General features: G+C 41.7%; 1 protein-coding gene across 8 annotated transcripts in view; it reads right to left on the bottom strand.

Annotated features, from left to right (window-relative positions):
* The window catches only part of LOC117233185 (cytohesin-1), a 60,280-nt gene that overhangs the window by 18,112 nt on the left and 21,708 nt on the right, over nt 1-20,460 (bottom strand). The window contains exon 1 of one of the 8 annotated variants that reach the window (XM_033493246.1): nt 11,488-11,532. The exons of the other annotated variants lie outside the window; for them this stretch is intronic. Within the exon in view, the coding sequence (XP_033349137.1) occupies nt 11,488-11,517 (30 nt within the window). The 5' untranslated portion in view covers nt 11,518-11,532. Of the gene's footprint in view, nt 1-11,487; nt 11,533-20,460 lie in introns of those variants that run through there. 8 annotated transcript variants of the gene reach the window in all.

Raw genomic sequence — 20,460 nt, 5'->3', positions numbered from 1 at the left:
CCGCCATCCGGTGCTGAACGCTCCTCAATGGAGAAATTGTTTCGGGGAATCTAAGTAATCGACTGTACGTCTATGTTCAATTTTTGTCGAAGTAGAAGATGGGGGTGTTTGAAAAGAGCGTTTCAGGTTCATGTTCGCAGCTGATACGTAAGTTATCTAAGTTCGAAATATGAATAATACGCCTTGAGGAAGGCTTCGATAACTGTAGACAGTGAACATTTGCAAGTTGAATAACGCAGCGTGGCATGCGCATTCGGTTTTCACACGAATTGACGGTGTTGCCGAGAATGTCTTAAGATAAAAAGAAGGCAGTTAGACGAAACGAGAGAAGAAACGTCCAGTTAGGCTAGAAGAACAGCGCGGGAAATCGCGCATAACAGCCACTGGGTTCGCATCGCGTATTGTAATTTACATGGGAACGTTTAACGATGCTATCGCTAAAATTGCCAAGCTCCCAGTAGTAAAGTCGCCCCGCGGACTTCTTCACCGCGGTTCGAGTTTAATGAACCTTAACCTTAACTCTAATGAATCCTGTCGAGACGCCACAACGTAATTGTTAACCCCGTTACGCAGCGCGTTGCTACTTTTACGGCTGACTCTCCGTTTCTAAAATAACACCGCTCCGCACTATATTCGTCATTAGATCAGTTGGTGACTGGCTCTTTAAGTCAAATGTTCTTTAAACGCACCGATTTGTTCGAATCTTTCATCCCGTTCTTTTTTTCCTCCCCTGTTCCCAACTTGTTTAAAACGTTCACATTCGCGAAGGGATATCGACTTTCGATTTGGTTCGAACATGTTAAATTACTGCGAGTAATCGCACGCAAATGAGGAGAGAGAGAGAGAGAGAGAGAGAGAGAAAGGGAGTCGTCGTTCAGCGGAGCATACTCCATTTGATTCACCTAAACGACATGCATGCGCTATTTATTTCTCGACTCGCGAGGGTGATCTTTATTTTTACACATCGACCCCATAGAAGCTTTTATTAATCAACCATACGATGACCTCTCCTCTTCACCCAAGGAATTACTCTCTTCGAGCGAATCGAGAGCAACACGTTTACCTCGTTGTTCCTATATGAATATTTTTAGCAGAGCGCATCTAAAAACGTACACTGTTATATACCATCATTATTTAATGTTACTCTCATAACTTATTCGAGGATTAAGAATAATTGCAAGATCCGTTTCATCCTAACCGTGGAATTTCAAGACCACTGACCCGAAGGAGGTTCACTTTGAAACAACCAAGGATCTTTCTAACTTTACGATCAATGGACTCATAAAGCTTTAGACCTCTTTAGAATTTACGATCTAAGATAGTTAGTTTCTCACTAATCTCCGTTAAATTAATTGTTTCCTGAAATCAAATGGACGATTCCATTGATCCATTCGCGATAATCGACAATTTAAATAAAATTAATCTTATCTTCCTTCCTGGTCTCCATATTTTATCGTAAACGAGATACTGTGGGAATATTGCCAGACACGATATAGAGCTAATACGCGGTGTTCCAAATATTAAAACACCTTGTACGAAAGAATAAATATCGTTTAAATCAACGAAGTCGTCGTTGAACGTTAGATAAAATATACAACGCACTCGTTCCAACGAAAATATAGCTTCGAGCAACCTCTAGCTAAGGTATGCGATCGTGCAAGGTGTCGCATGGTGGTTAGCATTGCTAATAGACGTGTTTGTCATCATCGACAGAAAATACAAACGGCAGTCCTTACCTGACCCCGTCAATTAATTCAGTCCGTGACAATGCGTCCCACGGTAAATCAACTACTGTCGTGACACAGGAAGCTTTGTTGACGCCATCTCTGTGAACTATGAACTGTCCTGCTTCGCAATCGACTCGCATTTCCTTTCTCTTATCCAGCATTTTTCTTTTACCTCGTATCAGTGGAGTATTTAGAATTTTCAAAAAAGATAAAACGAATTCTCCAACATAAATACAACGAATATGATTCACTGTGACGTTAATGAATAACTTAAATGCCATTTTAAAAGGATGACGTAAACTGTAAAAGTAATTTATGTAATTCGAAAAATTCTTAGGGTTGGCTCTGTTAAATACCGTTGCTTTTTCCCATTATTATTCCGCGGAATTCAACATTTAACCATTGAAAATTAAACTCCGATGTCTTTCAGCTTTCCCATGTCGAACAATGCGAGACCGCGCGCTCAATGCGATGGCAATTTGCATTTTAAGTCCCTTCCAGATAGAGGAGCATCGCAAAACGATGAATCATTCGCGAACGTCGATGTTCGCGCGGGCCTGCGCGCATTATCGTCGTTTTCGCGATAAACACTTACATAATATCGAGCGAAATACATACATATGTACGACGTGTAACGTCGTTGCGCCGGCTACGCGAATCGAGGCAGCTGATCGTTAGATTAATCGCAGCAACTGATCGCCAGATTAATCGCAATTTGTCTGGCTCTGCAATTCTCAGGATTCTATCTCGATGTTTACGTTAAATGCGAGCTTAATCGATGTACGAAATCTAAATGAATAATAAGTCAAAAAAAGAAAGATACAGTCATGACGTTTGTTTTACAGATAAAATAAAAGACGACCCACTAACTCGACAATCTCGTCGATCGATGATTTATAGTCATTTTTCGTGTCGAAAGTATTAAAATAATGGGTCAAACGAAGTTACCGCGATTAACTTTTAGCAAAACATTTTTTTTTTTTCGTTTTTCAGTAAATCGTATTATTTATTATCTGCAATCGGTTATCAAAGCAAACAGGCCTGGAACGTAACGAGGTTCCACAATCTGTGCGAAAAGGAAATGAGAGTATATAGCTTATCGCATCCTGTGTGTGCTCATAGCGATGCACATTGCTCTTCTTCGTTGCATCTCAGGATGCATCTGCTTCGAATCGTTCACCACGTTATTTACATTTTCTCGTTATTCTCCCTTGCTCCTTTATTGTGTTTACAGTTCATCTTGGCGGACCGTATCTTTCATTTTCGAGGGAAAGAAACACGGTCGAGCAGAGTCCGAGGAAAACCTCGCTGCACAGCTAAATGCACTGCACTAATTGCGTTCTTACCTACTGTTTCACTTGTACTTGAAAAAAAAAAAAAAAAGAAAAAAAAGAACAAATATTTCCAAGCTGTTTTACATTTCACCTCTTTCCTGGATAGTTTCTATACTCTTCCCTCTCCTTTCTCCTTTTTGTTTCTTTTAAAACAATGTTGCAAAGAGCTTTCCAAAATCTTGCAGCGTTAGAAACGAATTTAGATGAAACGAATTTTGTTGCAGTAAAGTTACGAATAAAAAAAAAAAAAAGAAAAAAGCGCAATCGAGCGACCTGGGAATTTTCCACGAACGCGAATTCGATCTGTGTACCCGATCACTTGACCCACATGAGAGCGGTGCTTTTAATCACGAACCCTCGTTTAATCGTCCAGAAATGAAAAGCTTCGCTCGACCGTCTTTTGTTGCTTGCGATGAGGCCCGAAAACGTGTCCACGCCGATCGAACCTGCCCAACCAGATGACGAAAACAAAATTCTGTTCGTAGAATTACCGAAGCTTACTTTTCCTAACAATACTACCCACATACATTGCCCGTGAAGTAAGCCTTTGAAGATTCCGAAACCGAAGTAACGACGAGAAAAGAGAAATCGGATATACAAGAATGCGAGGCAATCTTTCATTTGCGAAGCTACCGCTTCCAACTTAGTTTCGACAAACTTGCCGAGTCCGATACAAGAAAATGTCTACCGCCTACGACTAAAGGTCCGGCAAACAAAAGCAGCAACGTTTCGAGGAATTCGTACCTCCACGCAATATTCGTTACTTCCATCCCTCTTGTTCCGTACACGGTAAAACCAGAGCATCGTTCGGATTATTGCGAAAGCGAAAAAGCATGCCAGTTAAAAGTCTGCCGGAAGATGTTTCTTGGCCGTTGTCGAAGTGGATTCCCGCGCACACACACACACACACACACACACACACGTGAGACAACCAGAAGGGAAGTCTGGCTCGCTCCTTTTTCACATTTTCCTCGATACTTTTGCCGTAGGAAACAGTACCAGGCTCTCGTATACAATACGTGACCAAAGGCCTCGGGGAATCTGCATCGAGGACGTCTTTTTTCCCATCTTCCCATTGACATGTCGGAAACAATACCAGCTATTTTCCACCGGGGACAACCAACGAAATCGTTTTCCTTGCGCGAACTACTTCCTATGGGAAGCTTCTTCAGGAATCAGTCAGATAGTCGCGAATTATCGATTCATCGGTGAACCACGAGGAACGATGTTCCTTCAGAAATGAGAGACACTGAGTGGGGAGGATCGAACGATAAGGGACTCGAATTCGACGAATAATAAAGGACGAGGCAGAGATACGGCGATGATGGGGCTTTAGACACGCATTAAGATGGAATTTGTGTACCATTTTATAATGAACGAAGGTTGATCGGTCTGAAATAATTTGAGTATACGTATAGAGAAAATAGAGAAAATAGTCGCAAGAGCCTCGCGAGTATCCCTCTTGTTCATCGAGTGCAGATGAAATACAAATAACTGAGTGAAATTGTTCTTGTTAGAAAAGAGACCTCTGTTGTTGGAGGACGAAATAAAAGACCCTTTGTATTCAAACTTTACGTAGGAAACGTCGACGAAAGACTGGGTAAGAATTGAACCGACTCTAATCGCGTTACATAATTCGCATACAACTTCAAATTTCTCGTAAGGCCGAGACATGGCAGAAAATATCAAGCACTCGGTATGACCACAAAAGTATTCACCCGTAACTTCCACGAGTCGAATATACGATTCGTTTCGAAGGAACGACGCGACAGCCGTGTCTGCTCTCGAAACATCTTCGCGGACTATTTTGTCCTCTGCACGACCTCGTGACATTCTACTAGAATATCCGTCGAATTGGCACAGGTGCAAGCGAGAAGCGATTTAACGCAGCTGCGTTCGTGTTTGGCACGACATTTCCTTTCGACGAAGAAACTCACCCCTTCTGAACATTTTACTATTCCATTTACTCGATTCATTCACTAGAAGATGTCAGGTATTGTGTCATCTTTCGTTCCTCCTCCGCACGAGATCTAGAACAAATCTTCGTTCGTCCTTTTGTCCCTGCGAAGATGATTCGAGTGGATAAACCGGTTTCGATTTCGTTGTCGATACACGTTGTTCTGGATAATTGAGAATCCTTGTATTTAAATTGCCGCATTACTAGGAAATGAAAGTTCCAAATGCTTCGACGTATGAAAAGAGTGCGAGAAGATTTCGTGATTAAATTAACTATGTCGTTTAACGTTGTAATGTAAATGCATTTTATATCTCGAAGACGACTACCTCCTCCGCGGAATTTTTTCATTCGATCGACCATCGATTCCGACACGCCTTTACGTTCTTCGATCGGATGCTTCTTTCTCGAAGGGAAAAGGATTGCAAACGTTTGTACACTCGTAAACTCTCTAACGAATGATTTAGCGTTAGCCTTTCTGCCGTTAAGCGTTTGAAACGTGCCCGCGGCGAGGTGGCTGAAATGGGTAAATTGCCTTGACGTGTGCCTGTGCACGTGTATGGGGTAAACGTTACACCAAGGGTGGTTACACCCATGCGCGGTTAGACTGTGAGCTTGACAGAAAACAGAAACTGAAGGAGAAATTTTAGAAGATGAATATAAAGAGTTTCAGAACCAGCGTTCAACAAGAATGGATACTATACTTCTCGGAGAGAAACTTTTAGAAAATTGAAGTTTGATTGGCCGTGGCACCAACACAGTAGAGAAAACATAATGAAAATAACGTATCTTCTCGTGCATCTCTTGTTACAGTCTGTAGTCCTTGAACGCACACCGTATTGTCACGCTATCGTAAAAAGTCAAACGTTACTTTCTACGAAGTAACGATGTAAAGGTTAGATGTACTGATCGAAGACTCGGTGCGCAACATGATCATGAAACAAAACGATGCTCGAACATTATCTTCCGTAATTCTATGATCGTGAAAGTTGAATTTTATTTCGTCAAAATTTCATTATCGAAAACTGTAAACAACTAATTGTAATTGTAAATGTAATTGATGACAGTCGAGCGTAAAAATTTGTCGCTGAAAATTTTCTCCATCTATTGTTGCAACGTAAATGCTATCTTTGTATTGGAGCTTCGATGTTCAACCAGTTTGTGCGTGGATAATCCTCGAAATTTACTAGAAGCGGCGAAAGACGTATCTCTGCTCGATTAGGTCGACCAGTTCATCAAGATCAATGCTCGCCTTGCCTGTTGAGCTAGTTAAGTCGTCTAAAATGAAAAGCAAGATATCTGTCAGAAACACGCAAGCCTCGAGCTTCCGCGTTCTTGGAACTCCGATCGCTTAACATCCCTTTAAACAGCAACTTTTGTACGACTAAGATATACCTATATCTACTTATCGGTTATTCGATTCGTTAATCCAAATATAAAGTGAAAAATTCGTTCCCTTCTCCCTGATTTTTTCCGAGCGTTCAAACCCACGGAGTTTACCTCTATCGAATTACGGTGCAAACAACATAGAAAGGAAGATAAATGCAACTGGCTATCGATAGCCGTGTGTTCGTTTTTCACGACGACAACGAGCGTAAAACACGATGATGGAATGCGCGGTTTCCGCCCCAAGTCATCGCACAGATATCGCCTCGTATTTTGACCCGGCGCGGCGATTTCCTTTCGCGTCGAATTGAAATACATCGTCGCACCACGCAATCGGGGGAACGAAAACTAGCAACAGATACCAACCACGGTCAGAAACAGCACCTAAAGCAAAGGAATCCAAGTCTGTGAATCCAAGCGGAGAGAAACAAAAAGCTGACCCTTACGATTCTCCATGCATTCTGGCGTTTACGTATAGCGTTTCTTTCGCGAAGAAGAAAACTCCTTTCGTTAGGAAGCGGAGACGTTCTTTTTAAGATTTTTATAAATACCTGTAAACTATATCTTTTAATAATTGTAAGCTCAATTTAGTTTTCTCCGCTGGCTATATTGCGTGCACATATGAATTCGGTATTTTCTGCTGTGTCAAACTAATCATGCCACTCACGGAAGCAAAGTACAAGAATCACGATGCGAAATGCATGGGACAAAAACGTAGAGTTGTAGCGCGTGAGTCAAAGTGGCACGACGGATTCCATCAAAGATCTGAATCTTTAATAACGTCTGTCTTAACCGTTTGGTAAGCCCGTAACACGCATTCGGATAGGCCTGACCTGGCCTACATGTGTTTTCTTTTGTGAGTATCCGGAAAAGGAGAGCGTAGATCATTCGCAAAGAACCGACTAAAACCCGTACCTCGTTCAAACCAACCGATTTTCATGCGAATCAACGAACTCTATTCTTATCCTTTTCTTTTCCTTTTTGTCCTCTGGAGAAACCATTGTTTCTACGAGTACAAATCTTTCCCACCTGTTGGCCAACTACCTTTAGAACCTAATTTTTCAATTTCCACGAAATCAACGAATGCAATTATGACAAAGACGCAATTGTTTATTAAAGTGGTCCCTTGAAAACCAGTCGATGGAGTTTCCAAATGAATTTCTACTTTATTGACAGACCGATACGACCGCTACACTGTTCAAGTACCACTCTGTGATTAAACGGAGGAAGTAATTTTCGTATTATTGCCGGTTCATCGAATCAGATTTTCTTTCTTCGTACGGACGAGATTCTGTTATACTCCGCAAACTACGAATACAGCAGAGCTCGAGCCTTCGATTACAGAGGCATTGATTCCCTGGCAAGGGAAGTCCGGATTACTGATTTATTGAACCAAGTCACTCCCCCCTCCCTTATATCCGCTGCTCTGATACGCTCTAGCATTACACTAGTCGCGTTACTTTACGCAAAACTCGTTTGCCACCGCTAGACGAGATTTAACGTGTCTGAGATTCGAAACGCAGAATCCATGGCACAAAGAAAAATGACAAGAATGGGGAATTTCGATATTACGATTCCCCTGGAACATACGAAATAACAGGAACGAATATCACGTTCATCGGACAGACAATGTACCTGCTTGGCCGTCGACATTTACTTAACACATCCATCCTGGCAGATATCAAGCACCCTCGAGGTGCCGCGAAAACGTGCACACGAAACATTTCCACGATTTCCTTTTCCCCTTTCGCGCAATTATAACTCAGCCAGACCAACAGTCGACTCATTGTCCGATATCGATCGGTCTAACCACCCACGACAAGCTTCATCCGCCCATCCATACACGGCGTGCCATTCTCATCCGGCAAGCATTGAACCAAGGGAACAGGATATCGCGACAATTACAAGGAAATTTAAAGCGATCGTAGGGTAAGGTACAAAGAGGTTGGAAAGCAACCGAGTGTCTCAGTCGGTGTCCGCGAGCGTGGCTAACGGCTCGACCGTCGAGGAAAAGAGGGTTACAGTCGTTAAAAGTCGCTGGAATGCGGCGGCTCGACATTTCTGCGCTCCCCTCCGTTGCATGGCGCGATCCTCGCGCGCTCGAAATACAGCCAGCTTCTGTACAAATCCGCGTCTCCACGCTCGAGAGAGACTTTCGCGGATATTCGCCAACGTTCTCCAGTGTTTCAAGGGATATCGGTGACTTTCAGGATTGGTTCCTTTCGCTTCGTTTCGTGGTCTCCTCGAGTGTGACTCTGTCTAACCGTTCACGAGCCATTATTTACCGCGAGCAAAATTCATAAATTTGGAAATTTGAAAAATTTTATCATCAACCTCTGGTGTAACGCGGTGGGTAAATTTCAAAGTGCAACGATACACGAGGATTTTATAAATTTTTATAAACGAACTTTATTTCGCGGATGAGTAATTTGGTTCGATAATTTTTTTTAAGCTCCGTGGTCCGTGTAATGCGGAACGTGTCTGTTACGCGTGTTACAGGATGGCCTACTGCAAAGGTCGAATTTCCATGTATCGTGATTACACGACGTACGCGTGAATAAATGCCGGCGAATGCGGGTGTCCGCTATCGCAGAAGGATAATTAAATCCCAATGGACAATGGAAGAAATTAATTAAAATCGGACGACTAAATACGTTCGCGATTGCTACGGGCGTAAAGCTGCAATGGGAATTTCTTTGTAGACGCATAGAAGAGAGAGTAGATTATGGAGATCGATTCTATTGATATTCATTAGCTCTGGCTGTGTATGCGAAATTCGTGTGCCTATTAGGGTATATAATTAATTTACCGTGAAGGTAGTACATACTTGATCCTTTATTCTTTCTATTTTCGGTGTATTTGAATCGTTATTGTTGTTTTATGGCGGTGGCATTGAATATTCATGGTGGGTCAACGTAGCGTCCAATTGGACAAACTTTGGAAAGTATAGTGTATTTAAATTACTACTGTGTTATTTTATACCGACGAAATTGAATATTCATCCGGAGGTGGACGTGGCATCTAATTGGATAGACTTCGAGAACTATGCTTTCCTCTCCAGTTAAGTCGCCATGATGGACGTAACCCATCGTAATATCCTGTAAACTTCTGTCAAAACGAAAACTAACGCTGCAGCTGCAACAAAAGTTTCCGCACAGTTCAGCCTATATGGATATCGTGATATTAATGATATTTCACAAATAAATATTCAATTGTGGAACACATCGACGTACCATCATCCCCCGGCTATTATCATAAGAGAAGAACCACGATATCTGGTAGCAAGGAGTCTTTATCTTGGAATTATCATTCGTTCACCGCTAATAACGGAAGCTATTATTATGCTAATTTCCATTATTCTTAGGTTAGCTCACGTGTATTGGTCCTGACGGGCCCGTATTAATATTTATACAACATTTCAGAAGGGATATCTCCTGTACACCCTCGGTGCTCGTGTCCAGTTGCGATTCGTAAAACATGTGACTTCTCGTACAATCGACGCTCGTTCCTTCTGCTTTCTTCCCTCTCCTGTCCTGCTTTAATCCAATAATAGCTCGTGCACGTTTATTTTAGACCCCCAGAGACGAGACTGCACCGTTTCTGTTACACGAGAGTCGGCTACCTGGCTCGTGACACGCTTATACGGCTCAAAAGTGGACTGAAAGTTCATCTGCAACGAGTCTCAAGATCTTGGTACATACCGACTTCGATATGAATTATATTAGTTTCCGTTAACAGTATTTGTAGGATCGTTTATTCTTCCTTGTCTCATTTTCTTCGGCCGTGTAATATATATCTTTGCGATTGATGACGAAGTGCCTACGCCTTCCCACGCGTTAAGAATAGAATCCTTTGACGTAATATTATTTCTTTTCTCCTTGGCAAGTGCGATGACTCTAACGTAGCGTCGTGTCTCTCTTTGTATCCTTCTGACAGGAATAAGTCTTCCCTTTTTTATGTCTTCAGGGAGCAAACGGGCGACGACAAAGGATTCGATAGAGATGGAAATTTCCTGGTGCGAATCGCGTCCTTTCGCGACACTTTCTCAGTATTAAGACCAACATTCGTCAAAAGATATATTCATATATTTTAATACCCGAGTCTTTTCGATGTGAAATATTAACGGAAGACGGAGAGGGACAAAATTTCACGACTAGCATGAATGAACGATTCGTGCTTAAAAAACCGATCCAATAAAAATTTCGTAACCCACGCACTACGAATGCCATTCATCGTTTCAAAGAAACAGAGGAAAACAAATAAAAATACAAAAGATACAGGTTCAAAACGATTTGTCTGGCCGGAAGCGTATTTACGTCAACCACACCAACTTTCGTTCCATTTTTTTGACGACCTACATAGCGGCCACCTCTACGCGCCGCGACTCCGAAATGGAAAGGAAAAGGAGGTCCGGCTATTTTTTCTGGCGACCAACAGCCTTGTTTCGCGTCCTTGAAAGGTTGGTTCGCTAAGCGAAAAAAAGACACCACGGTAATCGCGAGATCAGAAGCGCCGTGCAAGACACGTGCTGTTAGAATGCTCTTCGCTTCTTTTCTTTCTTGGCTCCCCTCGACATGGCCTTGAGTGGTTAGTTTTCCAATTTATCTACCATACTATCCGCGCAGCTTTGCCTCTCTTTCTTATTTCCCGATTGTCCTTTTACCTTCGTAACTGACTGTACGGCTCGATGAACCTCGATTAAGTTGGACATCATCATCCGCGCAATCTTCGCTTTTTCAAAGAGCAGCCTTTAAAATTGACTGCTAAAGTTTTACCTCGGTTTTTTTCAGCGATCGCCTCGAGCGTTAATCTAGGCTTTTACGATGGCTAACGAATAATTGTTTAATTATACTTTTTTATTAAAGCTTGTAACGATCGCAAGTTTCAGAGTTTATCCAGATTATGTGTTTCGCACATAGTAAATGAACTCTGATGGAATCGAACGCGCGATTTTTTGTTACGATTCTCTAAAATATTGCAGACAAGAGCTATTTTGAAAGTTAAATTCTTGGTATAGTAACAGAGAGAAGAGGGAATAAAAAAGAACGGACAAAGACTAGATTTGTATCTAACCAACGGTATTTACCGCACAACAGAGATGCCAGACGTTGACCATGTGCTGCGGTTTCTATTCAATCCGATGCATACTGGGAAATGGCAGCTAAAAGCGGGCTAAACCTTCGGCGTTAAATTCTCTGGTGCGCTTCTTCTATCGCTCAACTCTTGGAGACCCAATGATCGAAACGGTCTTCCATTCTTCTCAGAGTAATAAACCAACAAAACGAACATCGGTTAACAAACTTAGGATTACGATCGAGTCACTCAACAGCGCGTCTCTATACCGTAAGCGAGAGAGTAAGCACATCGTTCGGCTCTAACGCACGGTTAGTAGATACTTGTACGATCAGAAGAAAAACTTGTAGTCCGACGAGTTTTGCACAACATCGGTACGGCTATGTCGCGACACAGGTATTTCGCGTTTTCTCGCCAGAAATCTCTTAGTACGCGAGTATTCACGGTGGATAATAACAGGCATGAAAAAGGGGCGGGGGGAGAGGAAATAGAAACAAGATGGAAAAAAAGAAAGAAAAGCGGAAAAGGAGAAGATAAAAAATAAATGGTCGTAGAATGATAAGGCAAGGTGGAACGTGGAGCGTGAATTAGGGAGACGATACGCGTTCCGCCGAGAGAAAACGACGACTCGTTGGAAACGCGCAGACGTTATTATCATGCCCTGGCGGAATACCAGTTACTTCTACCACGTTCCAGTTCCTTTCTTCGCCAGGTATTCAGCGAACGGTCCCGGTAAAGTGACCTCTCAAGGCCGTCGGCCGAGCAACAAGAGAAGAGAGGACGAGGGAATTCCCCCTTTCGCTCGGTCAGCAGCCGCGCGCAGTTTCATCTAGCTGGACACGGAGCTCCGCTGCCGGAAAATGCGTCGTGGAAACACACTTCAGTGATTAGATCGCGTAACTACCTCTTATCTTCTTTTTCTATTTTTTCTTTTTTTTTTTTCTGAATACTTTATGCATGCATTTTTCGTTTCACGGTAAATTTTGTCCTTTGAAGATCGATCGAACGATCGCTTCTCACGAAAAAAATGAGCCAAGACTGGTTTCAAACTTTATCGTGACAGTCGTACATATAAATCACATTCACACCTATTAACCTAATACAAGATGATAAGAAAATGGTACGTGATAGCGTGAAATTAAGTTCGTTTAACACTAGCGTGACACTGTGACATTTAACGTCATTAGAAATAACGATGGGCTAATAACCACTGGTAGCACATTTTTTAGCATGTGATTTTTAGAGGTTCTCGTTATCCCATTAATTTTCCTGATCGCAGAAAAGCAAAGAGAGAAGAAAAAGACAGAGAGAGAGAGAGAGAGAGAGAGAAGCTTACCACAGACGTTACAAGTCGTCACGGTAATTAAAAACGGTACTAATGGAATTACGAGCTGTTAACGCGTCTTTTTCAGCTGGAACGGCAGAAAGAACGATTTTGCTTTTGAATTTAGTGGTTTCACCTTCTAGCAAGGCTGCTCGAATACGTTGATTGAAATTATACGCTGCAACGCGCAACGACGCCGTTCTACGCTCAATTATAACCATCGTTCGTGTACTCTGTTGTAATTAACCCGACACCTGCGCCAGTGAAATTATCAAGCGCGGTTATTACGGTTTTATCGTAGCTACCATTAACTTTGCTTTCCGATTATCGATAATCTTTGAACGTTATGCTGCAGCATCGTAACGTGCGATAAAAATACGCTTAATGAGTGAAATCTGATTAATTATAAAAAGATGGATGGAAATATATACCAGTTTTACAAACATAAATTTTACAAGGAGAAAATCGTAAACCGCTTCAGTTCTTGGGAACACGCAACTAAAAGTAGCGCTCCACTTCGTTACGTGAACTTGCAACTTACAATCGTAGACATACATCGCGATATAACGAGTTGCAACTGCAGTTTTAGTCCTAACAGTTAAACCCTAAGTAGGAGGAGGGTGTGACACGTTTTCTAAGTTGGCGTCCTACATCATAGAATTAATTACTCTTTAACTGTGCAAATGTAGGAAGTACTTTGTTTTGCCTTTTGCTAAAAAAATCGCAATTAGTCATTGTTCGCGGAAGTGTTTGTTCGATCATACTCGAACGGTCGCATTTAACCTTGCCGTTGATGATACATAGAAGCAATCGCACATGCTCGTTTCCGTTTCATAGTTCGCTATAAAATTTGCCCCAACCACTATGACCTGATAGCGCGATACGCTCGATGCAGGATACGCAAATCAGGACAAAAGGAAACGATCCTGACGGACGGAAATAAGAATCGCTCTCGATGGAACTGCAGAACTTCCGGCGGCGAAGAATAGCATACCACGTATAATCAGCGAACGGTCTTTCTTTTTCTTTTTTTTTTTCAAATAAAATGGGAACACGGCTCGATCGAATCAAATCTTAGGATAAATAAAGTTAGGACAAGTAGGATGAGCTCAAGTTGTTTGAATCAAATTAAGCGATTTTCTTCGTAATACACCAAACCCGGCTATGAACAACTTTTAAGCGATTTGCATTTGAAAACGGACTATTTAATTCGTTATTAGTAGCGTGATAAGCAACGAAATATATCTTATACATTTATACAAGTCGACGACGCTTATAGGTTTCTTCAAGGATATATCTTGTATTCATCATTCATCAAAGATAAGTTTCTTGAACCAACATTGATATCCTCGTCTGTAATTATCATAATTTATTAGCTTTATTAATTTTCATATAATACTTGCTTGCTTACTCAAGTAACCCTGTCGTGTTATATTTCGTTATGGAAAAGCAGGCATACGAACAATCGAATTTCAGCGATAAGAATAGTTCTCTGTGCGAGAAAGGTGCGTCAGATTCGAACGGTATGCGAGTTTGCAGGGATGGAATTTGCGCGTGCTATTTAAACGAATGATTCATCGACGCCAGTAACGCAACTTCGATTTCTTCCGCCACCGTTTTCGTACGTCGTCTTCTCGCTGATATGAATGAATTCTCGCTCGTTTACGAATTGTATTTATAACCCTTTCGTCTGCATCTGGTTCCTCCTCTTCCGGATGATACACGTTTCTCACAGTACCGTGAAACAATTCGGTTCAAAAGTAGTCACGTTGTTGCTTTAAAGGAGAAACCGAAATATCGTATGATGTAAAAAGATTATCATATTTTTTAGCGTAGTGCGTAGGAGTGATAGAACGAGCGATCGGGGATTGAGCGAACGCTTATATTAGACTATTGACGTGAGTGACGAACGATTCGAAGAACACGCATAAAAATTTACCTGTGTATGGCAAGATACGTGTGACGCATGTGAAATCTTCGAACGAGTATCATTATAGCGTTTCGCTACTATTTTATTAAAAATCTGTCTGCAACCCAATATTCCTGCGAATTGAGAATTTAAAATTGCCATGCTGAGTCTGAACCTTGCAGTGATCATACAGCTATCGTACCTACAATTATATTTTTACGTTTCTTCAATCAATGCTCTCGTCGATACTATCTTGAGACTTCGTTAAAGCTGAAAACCTGAATTTCAACGTTGAAGTTGTAGTATTACACAAGCCGATAGTTATGCATACCTTTAAGCATGCTTATCGATATAACCTTGAAATGTCCTTCAGTATATGAAATTTAAATTTCAATGTTCACTATTACAAGAGCGTACGCTGTATCCATTTACGAAACATATTCGAAATAACGATCGTTTATGGACGAACGTTGTGAGTGTGAACGTTGCTTGTATAATTCGTGCATTTCATTTCAACATGCATAAGGATGTAAATCCTGGAGAACTAGATGTTCGTTTAGAGAAGGTGGATACGTCCTGAGGAAACAGAAGTTCGCCAACGAAGGAACATAGTGTATGTATAACGCGCAAGAAACCTTATACCGCCAAGCTCTGTGTATACCCAAACGACTCGGTTTGTCTGTGCCCTTTGCATTTCACGTCATAACGGAAGAGTTAACAGTCCTTGGCCTTAAGAAAGGAAGCGGGAGGAAGTTCGGGTCGAACGGACGCTTGTGTGTTATTGCGTCTTCCAATTAAATTAGAACGTTCACCATTTCGCTAATGTCTTCCCGCCGTTTAAACGTTCAACGATACTTCGCAACGCATTTTCTTCTCAAGTCTGAATTTTTCGTTTTTCATTCCATTCGATCGGTGTTCGAAGTTTGAACGACTATTGGCATCGACTATAACCAACCACTATGGCCAATGCCTCGACTACAGTCGACAATTGATACTCCAAAGCAGCTGTGTGTATCTTCTTCGCAAATGTCTGTGCCATTCCAAATAATTTACAATCGAGAGAAGCAGTCTTTGCGCTACGATAACAAAGTCACAACGAGACTTTTCAATAATCGTTCGTTACCCTGAAAGAGTTCATAGATACCATTTACGACATAGAATATTCAACGGCAGCTGCGTCTACGATTCATTCGTTCTTTGATCGCCTGTTTGCCAGATTCTGTAACCTTGCTTCGCAGAGGCCATCGCGACACTTGCAAAACACCTGCATCATTATATTTGCCACTATTCGCTCTAATAGTAGCGGTACTCGAGTACAACTATCTGTTGCGTAAGATTTTTTTTTTAATCTTTTTACCAGTAGCAAACTGATAAGCAGTACACGGTAACCTCTTAATCGTCGTAGTCTCTTGAACATTTTCAATCAAAATATAATTGCAAATCGATGGAAAGAACGTCGCGTGGCTCTGTTTTCCAGCGATTCATTCGGGCGTTTTCGTATCAACACCTCAATGAAACGCACATTACAACAGCGAGGTTCCTCCCACGCGTTGAAAGTTTGCCCTCTAAACCGGTAGCGTTCCATTATTTATTTCTGACAGTGAGTCATTAAATCGAGGTAATCGGAAGAATATCGATGTCCCAATTAGTTGAAAGAGAGACAGAAACGGCGGAAATCTTTGAAGTCGATCGGTGGGCGTGAGAGATGTTAATGTTCGCACGCGTCCAGCAAGGCCGAGGACGCGAGAAGCGTAATTGGAAGGCATCCAACTGCCTTAATACTAGCAGAGATTTCTTTTATTAAAAAGAGGGCGGAACGCGCGGGCCTGGCGACACTCCAGAAATTATGAATCGGTGAAAGAAAGGGAAGCTAGCCCATAAATGATGTATAAAAGTGTTCTCGATGTCTATCTTTGCTTTTCTACCTTTTTCTCTCACTCGTGCTCGCGTTACGGACGATGACTCCGACTTTTTAAGGCTTCCTTTTAATAGGACGAAAACCTTTTGTATCGGATCTTCAACCGACCTACTACTCTTCCAACCACAAAGCTCACCTCGTGTCTCATCGAAGCTAAACCGATGAACGTGTTCGCGAGAAAATCGTAGCGGTCGATGATTCTCATTGACCCTTTGAACCGGTACGTTCTAACTTGGATATATTTAACGCTAGATCGTGGCTAACTACGCATATTCGTATTTTTACGATTGCGATGGAACGAAAGGAACTTAGACAGAAATTTCTTTCATCTGGTAGATATTACAGAGAGTATTCTAGATATTTCATATATCTTTGCATAATATATGCATTCTCTGCATTTTCGTGCTTTTAAATTTCGCATTAGTGCAGAAAAATCAGCAGCTCATCCGTTACGTTAATTTCATGCACAAAGAGTTTTGTGATAAAGATACCACATAAAAATAAGTTATTCGTCTCTTTTGAAATTACACACCACCGATGTATCAGGATAATGAAATTGAGAAACTAGCAGAAAGTTAAAGCGAAATTAAGCAATTTCACTCACTTGTCAGACAAGTCAATAATGAAATAATATCAAAGTGTATTTAGAAAACCCAGTTTACTATGGCACAGTAACTTGATCGAATCAAATAAATCAGGGAAGGCTTACGTAGATGGATCAACTGATCGATCACCATGAAGATCAGCTCGTGGAGACCTAACTGCATACAGAGAGACTCTGACTGAAAGTAACCCTGACGTTTTTACTCATCGCAAACGACTTCTCGGTCCTTCAGAAACAGCTATAAAAAGTAGATAGGTACAATCGTTCGACAGACGACTGTGTAATGTGCAAACACACGGGAGAACCGAGTCAGCCACGAATCGCGTTCCCAGAAGGAACCTCTATACTCGAGTTACCCATTAGTCATTAATTCAACAATCGTCGTCGAGGTTTGTTAGCTTTTCGATTATTATCGTACCACGATCGGGTTACGGCGGCACATCACGCGCCACTAAATTCGTCCATTGCAATTTTCTTAAGTACCCGGACCTAATTAATCGATAAGTGTCCCGAATGTCCGTTGAGTTAGGCTTTCACCGAGTGGTCCCTATTCGGTTCCGGCATTGGCTTCAACCGAGTAATCGCATCCTTGCGGAAATATATTTCCATTCAATCGCCCTATTACATTAGCCATCAGCGTTCTGTAAATATGGATGACGAATGACTCTTCGAATCGCAAACGATCGTTCCTACGACTTTGCTGTCCTCTTTATGATTCGCAACTACCACTACTCGTCTATTTTTTCTCGTTTTTACGCGCACGATAATTTAGCTTCGAGAAAATGTACTTTGAAAATTGATAGGTCGGCACGTGTGTTGAAACTCGGTTTAGTAAACGACATTAGGGGCGTCCATTAAATGCTCGCGGGTCTCTGGTAGAAAGCAATACCACGTGTACCATGCAATTAATGCAACTAGGATCGGTTGCTCGAAAACAAGTTAATAATAATAACAGTATTCTTGTAATGTTTCTAACGTCGTTATGCGTGCTTTGGTCTCGCTCGTTACTTTTTATTTACCACTTTCACTGTGAATTCAAACGACGATGTCCCAACTACGATAATTGTGTTGCAAAACTCTAAGAGAAGTTGCTTTACGTGTACAGTAACTTATCCATTCGTTAATATGTACCCTTCCTTTATGTGGATTTTAAAACAGGGAATACATAATTTTGTTCATGCGCCATCCTAACAAATCTTGACAGTTTATACTTTCCGGTGTGACTGTACGGTGACTTCAACGGTGAAAGGATTAAGAAGGGACACCAGGTAAAAAATACCTTAAAAAAATACCTTCGAATTCTAACGTACAAGCTATGCAGCGTTAAAAGCTACGCGAATCGGCCGGTCACACAGTTCGCTTCGGTCTATTCGCGGTGCCGAATGGCCGTCGATACGCGGTATGCATACGAAGCAAGAGAAGATCGATATGTATGTCTCACTGTAAACACAATGCCGCGTTTAGAGTTAGCCAGTGACACGTGTTTCACCAGGGTAAACACATCTACGTGCGTTCTGCAGATAAATATAATTTTCTCCACGACCCATATGTTCTTGCTAACATATTGTACAGCGAAATCACCCTCGGTCGCTTACATAGCTTGCTGGAATTATGCAAATTTCAAGGTCCGAATAACACGCCAATTAATGGCGATTCTTTTCCCAGAAGCTCCTGGTAAATAAGTTCTTGTCTTTTCACGGTTCGAGTTCAGATTTCGAGCGACTATTATATTATTGCTCAACTGTGGCAGAGCAACTCGGTAAACCGAGTATAATGCACATCGTGTTGTACGAATATTATTATTCTCAGCAACTTTGTCGTCCTTAGCGTTGTACGATGTTACAACAGATGCCAATATCGCAATGTGTTCCCGACTGTCGTATCATATGTATACAGTCTTGTATATGTTCTAGCCTTGGAAATCTTGAAAGTAGATGAGCTAAATCATCCGTTCGATAGTCTGTTTATTTGCTCATCTCGATCTACGTTTATTTATCTTTTTATCTACGTCTTTTAAAAAACATACACACGTTCTTCTTCTCTTCCGCTGCACGTTCTTGCGAAATTTCTGGCTTTTACGTAGTACACGTATATTTTAATCCATTCATCTTTGTACACAGAAATTCACGTATTGTAACTTCAAATTTTCGTAATCTCTTTCCTTTCCAAACCTTTCATTTTGCGAATTCATACATCGTCTCTCTATTCATACCTTCGCTTTCCTCATTTTCTTATCTATCCAGTATCTATCCCCACCGTCTACGGGTTACGGCTCGTTCATTAAATAATTCGCCAACGAAGCACGATTTTCTTCGGTTCTCGTTATATTACGTCCCTCGACGTTGGCGCTCCAGTTCTTCAGATTCGCGGCATCGTCTTAGCACCTCCGAATTCTTCCATTCACGTATTTACCCAATTATACGTTCCATTCTCCTACAACATCGTCGCGGCGCACACCAGGCTGGCGTGCACCCAAACACATTCTTTTTTCCCCCTTGCTGTCCAAAAAGCAGCCGTATAACCCAGATACACGAGTGCTGGTCGCAAAAGGCGGGAACAAACGGAGCGGATGCGGAAAGAGGAATCGCGCCGCTTAAAACAGAACCTGTTTCCTTTGTTCACCGCGTCTCTCTCTTTCTCGTTCCTCTTTTCCTCCTTCCTCTTCCTTTATTCGGCCACGTCTCATTGTGTCCTAATAAAATTGGATAGCGACGAATAGTAGGCAGAAAAAATGTGACAAAACTTTTAAATAAAAACGTGAGATTACTTTCGCAAACTAAAATAGTTCGTCTGTGTAATCAGTGAGACACGATGTCTCTCTTTGAATATCTTCGTCCGTGGCGCGCCCAGAGTCAGTCTCGTTCGATCATTAAAAAGATAACTTATAGTCAACAGAATGCTTATCAAGATTTCCAGTTCTTACTCGCGATTCCGTTTGCCACATTCGCTTGTCAAATCGATTTTGCCGTTTATACCTTGTCCGAGCCAATTACTTCGAAGCAATTTAACTGGACACTCGCGAAGTGACAACGACCCTGTTTTATTAGCTTTATGTAATCCTCGATGACGAGAAGATGTCACCGTCGCTGGTGCCGTGAAACTGTTGACGTCAAATGAGGCGATTAAGGTTCTACTGATAAACAACCGTGCAAGCAAAGTCAGGTGCCATGGCTACCGATAAGGACTCGCTGTAGTAAACTGGCAATAAAATTTTCACGCGACGTGAGACAA

This window comes from Bombus vosnesenskii, unplaced genomic scaffold, assembly GCF_011952255.1.
Source record: "Bombus vosnesenskii isolate JDL3184/JDL3185 unplaced genomic scaffold, Bvos_JDL3184-5_v1.1 scf7180000013295, whole genome shotgun sequence".
Classification (NCBI taxonomy): domain Eukaryota; kingdom Metazoa; phylum Arthropoda; class Insecta; order Hymenoptera; family Apidae; genus Bombus; species Bombus vosnesenskii.
The sequence above is the reverse complement of the archived record's forward strand: the minus strand, read 5'-3'. Positions and strand labels throughout refer to the sequence as shown.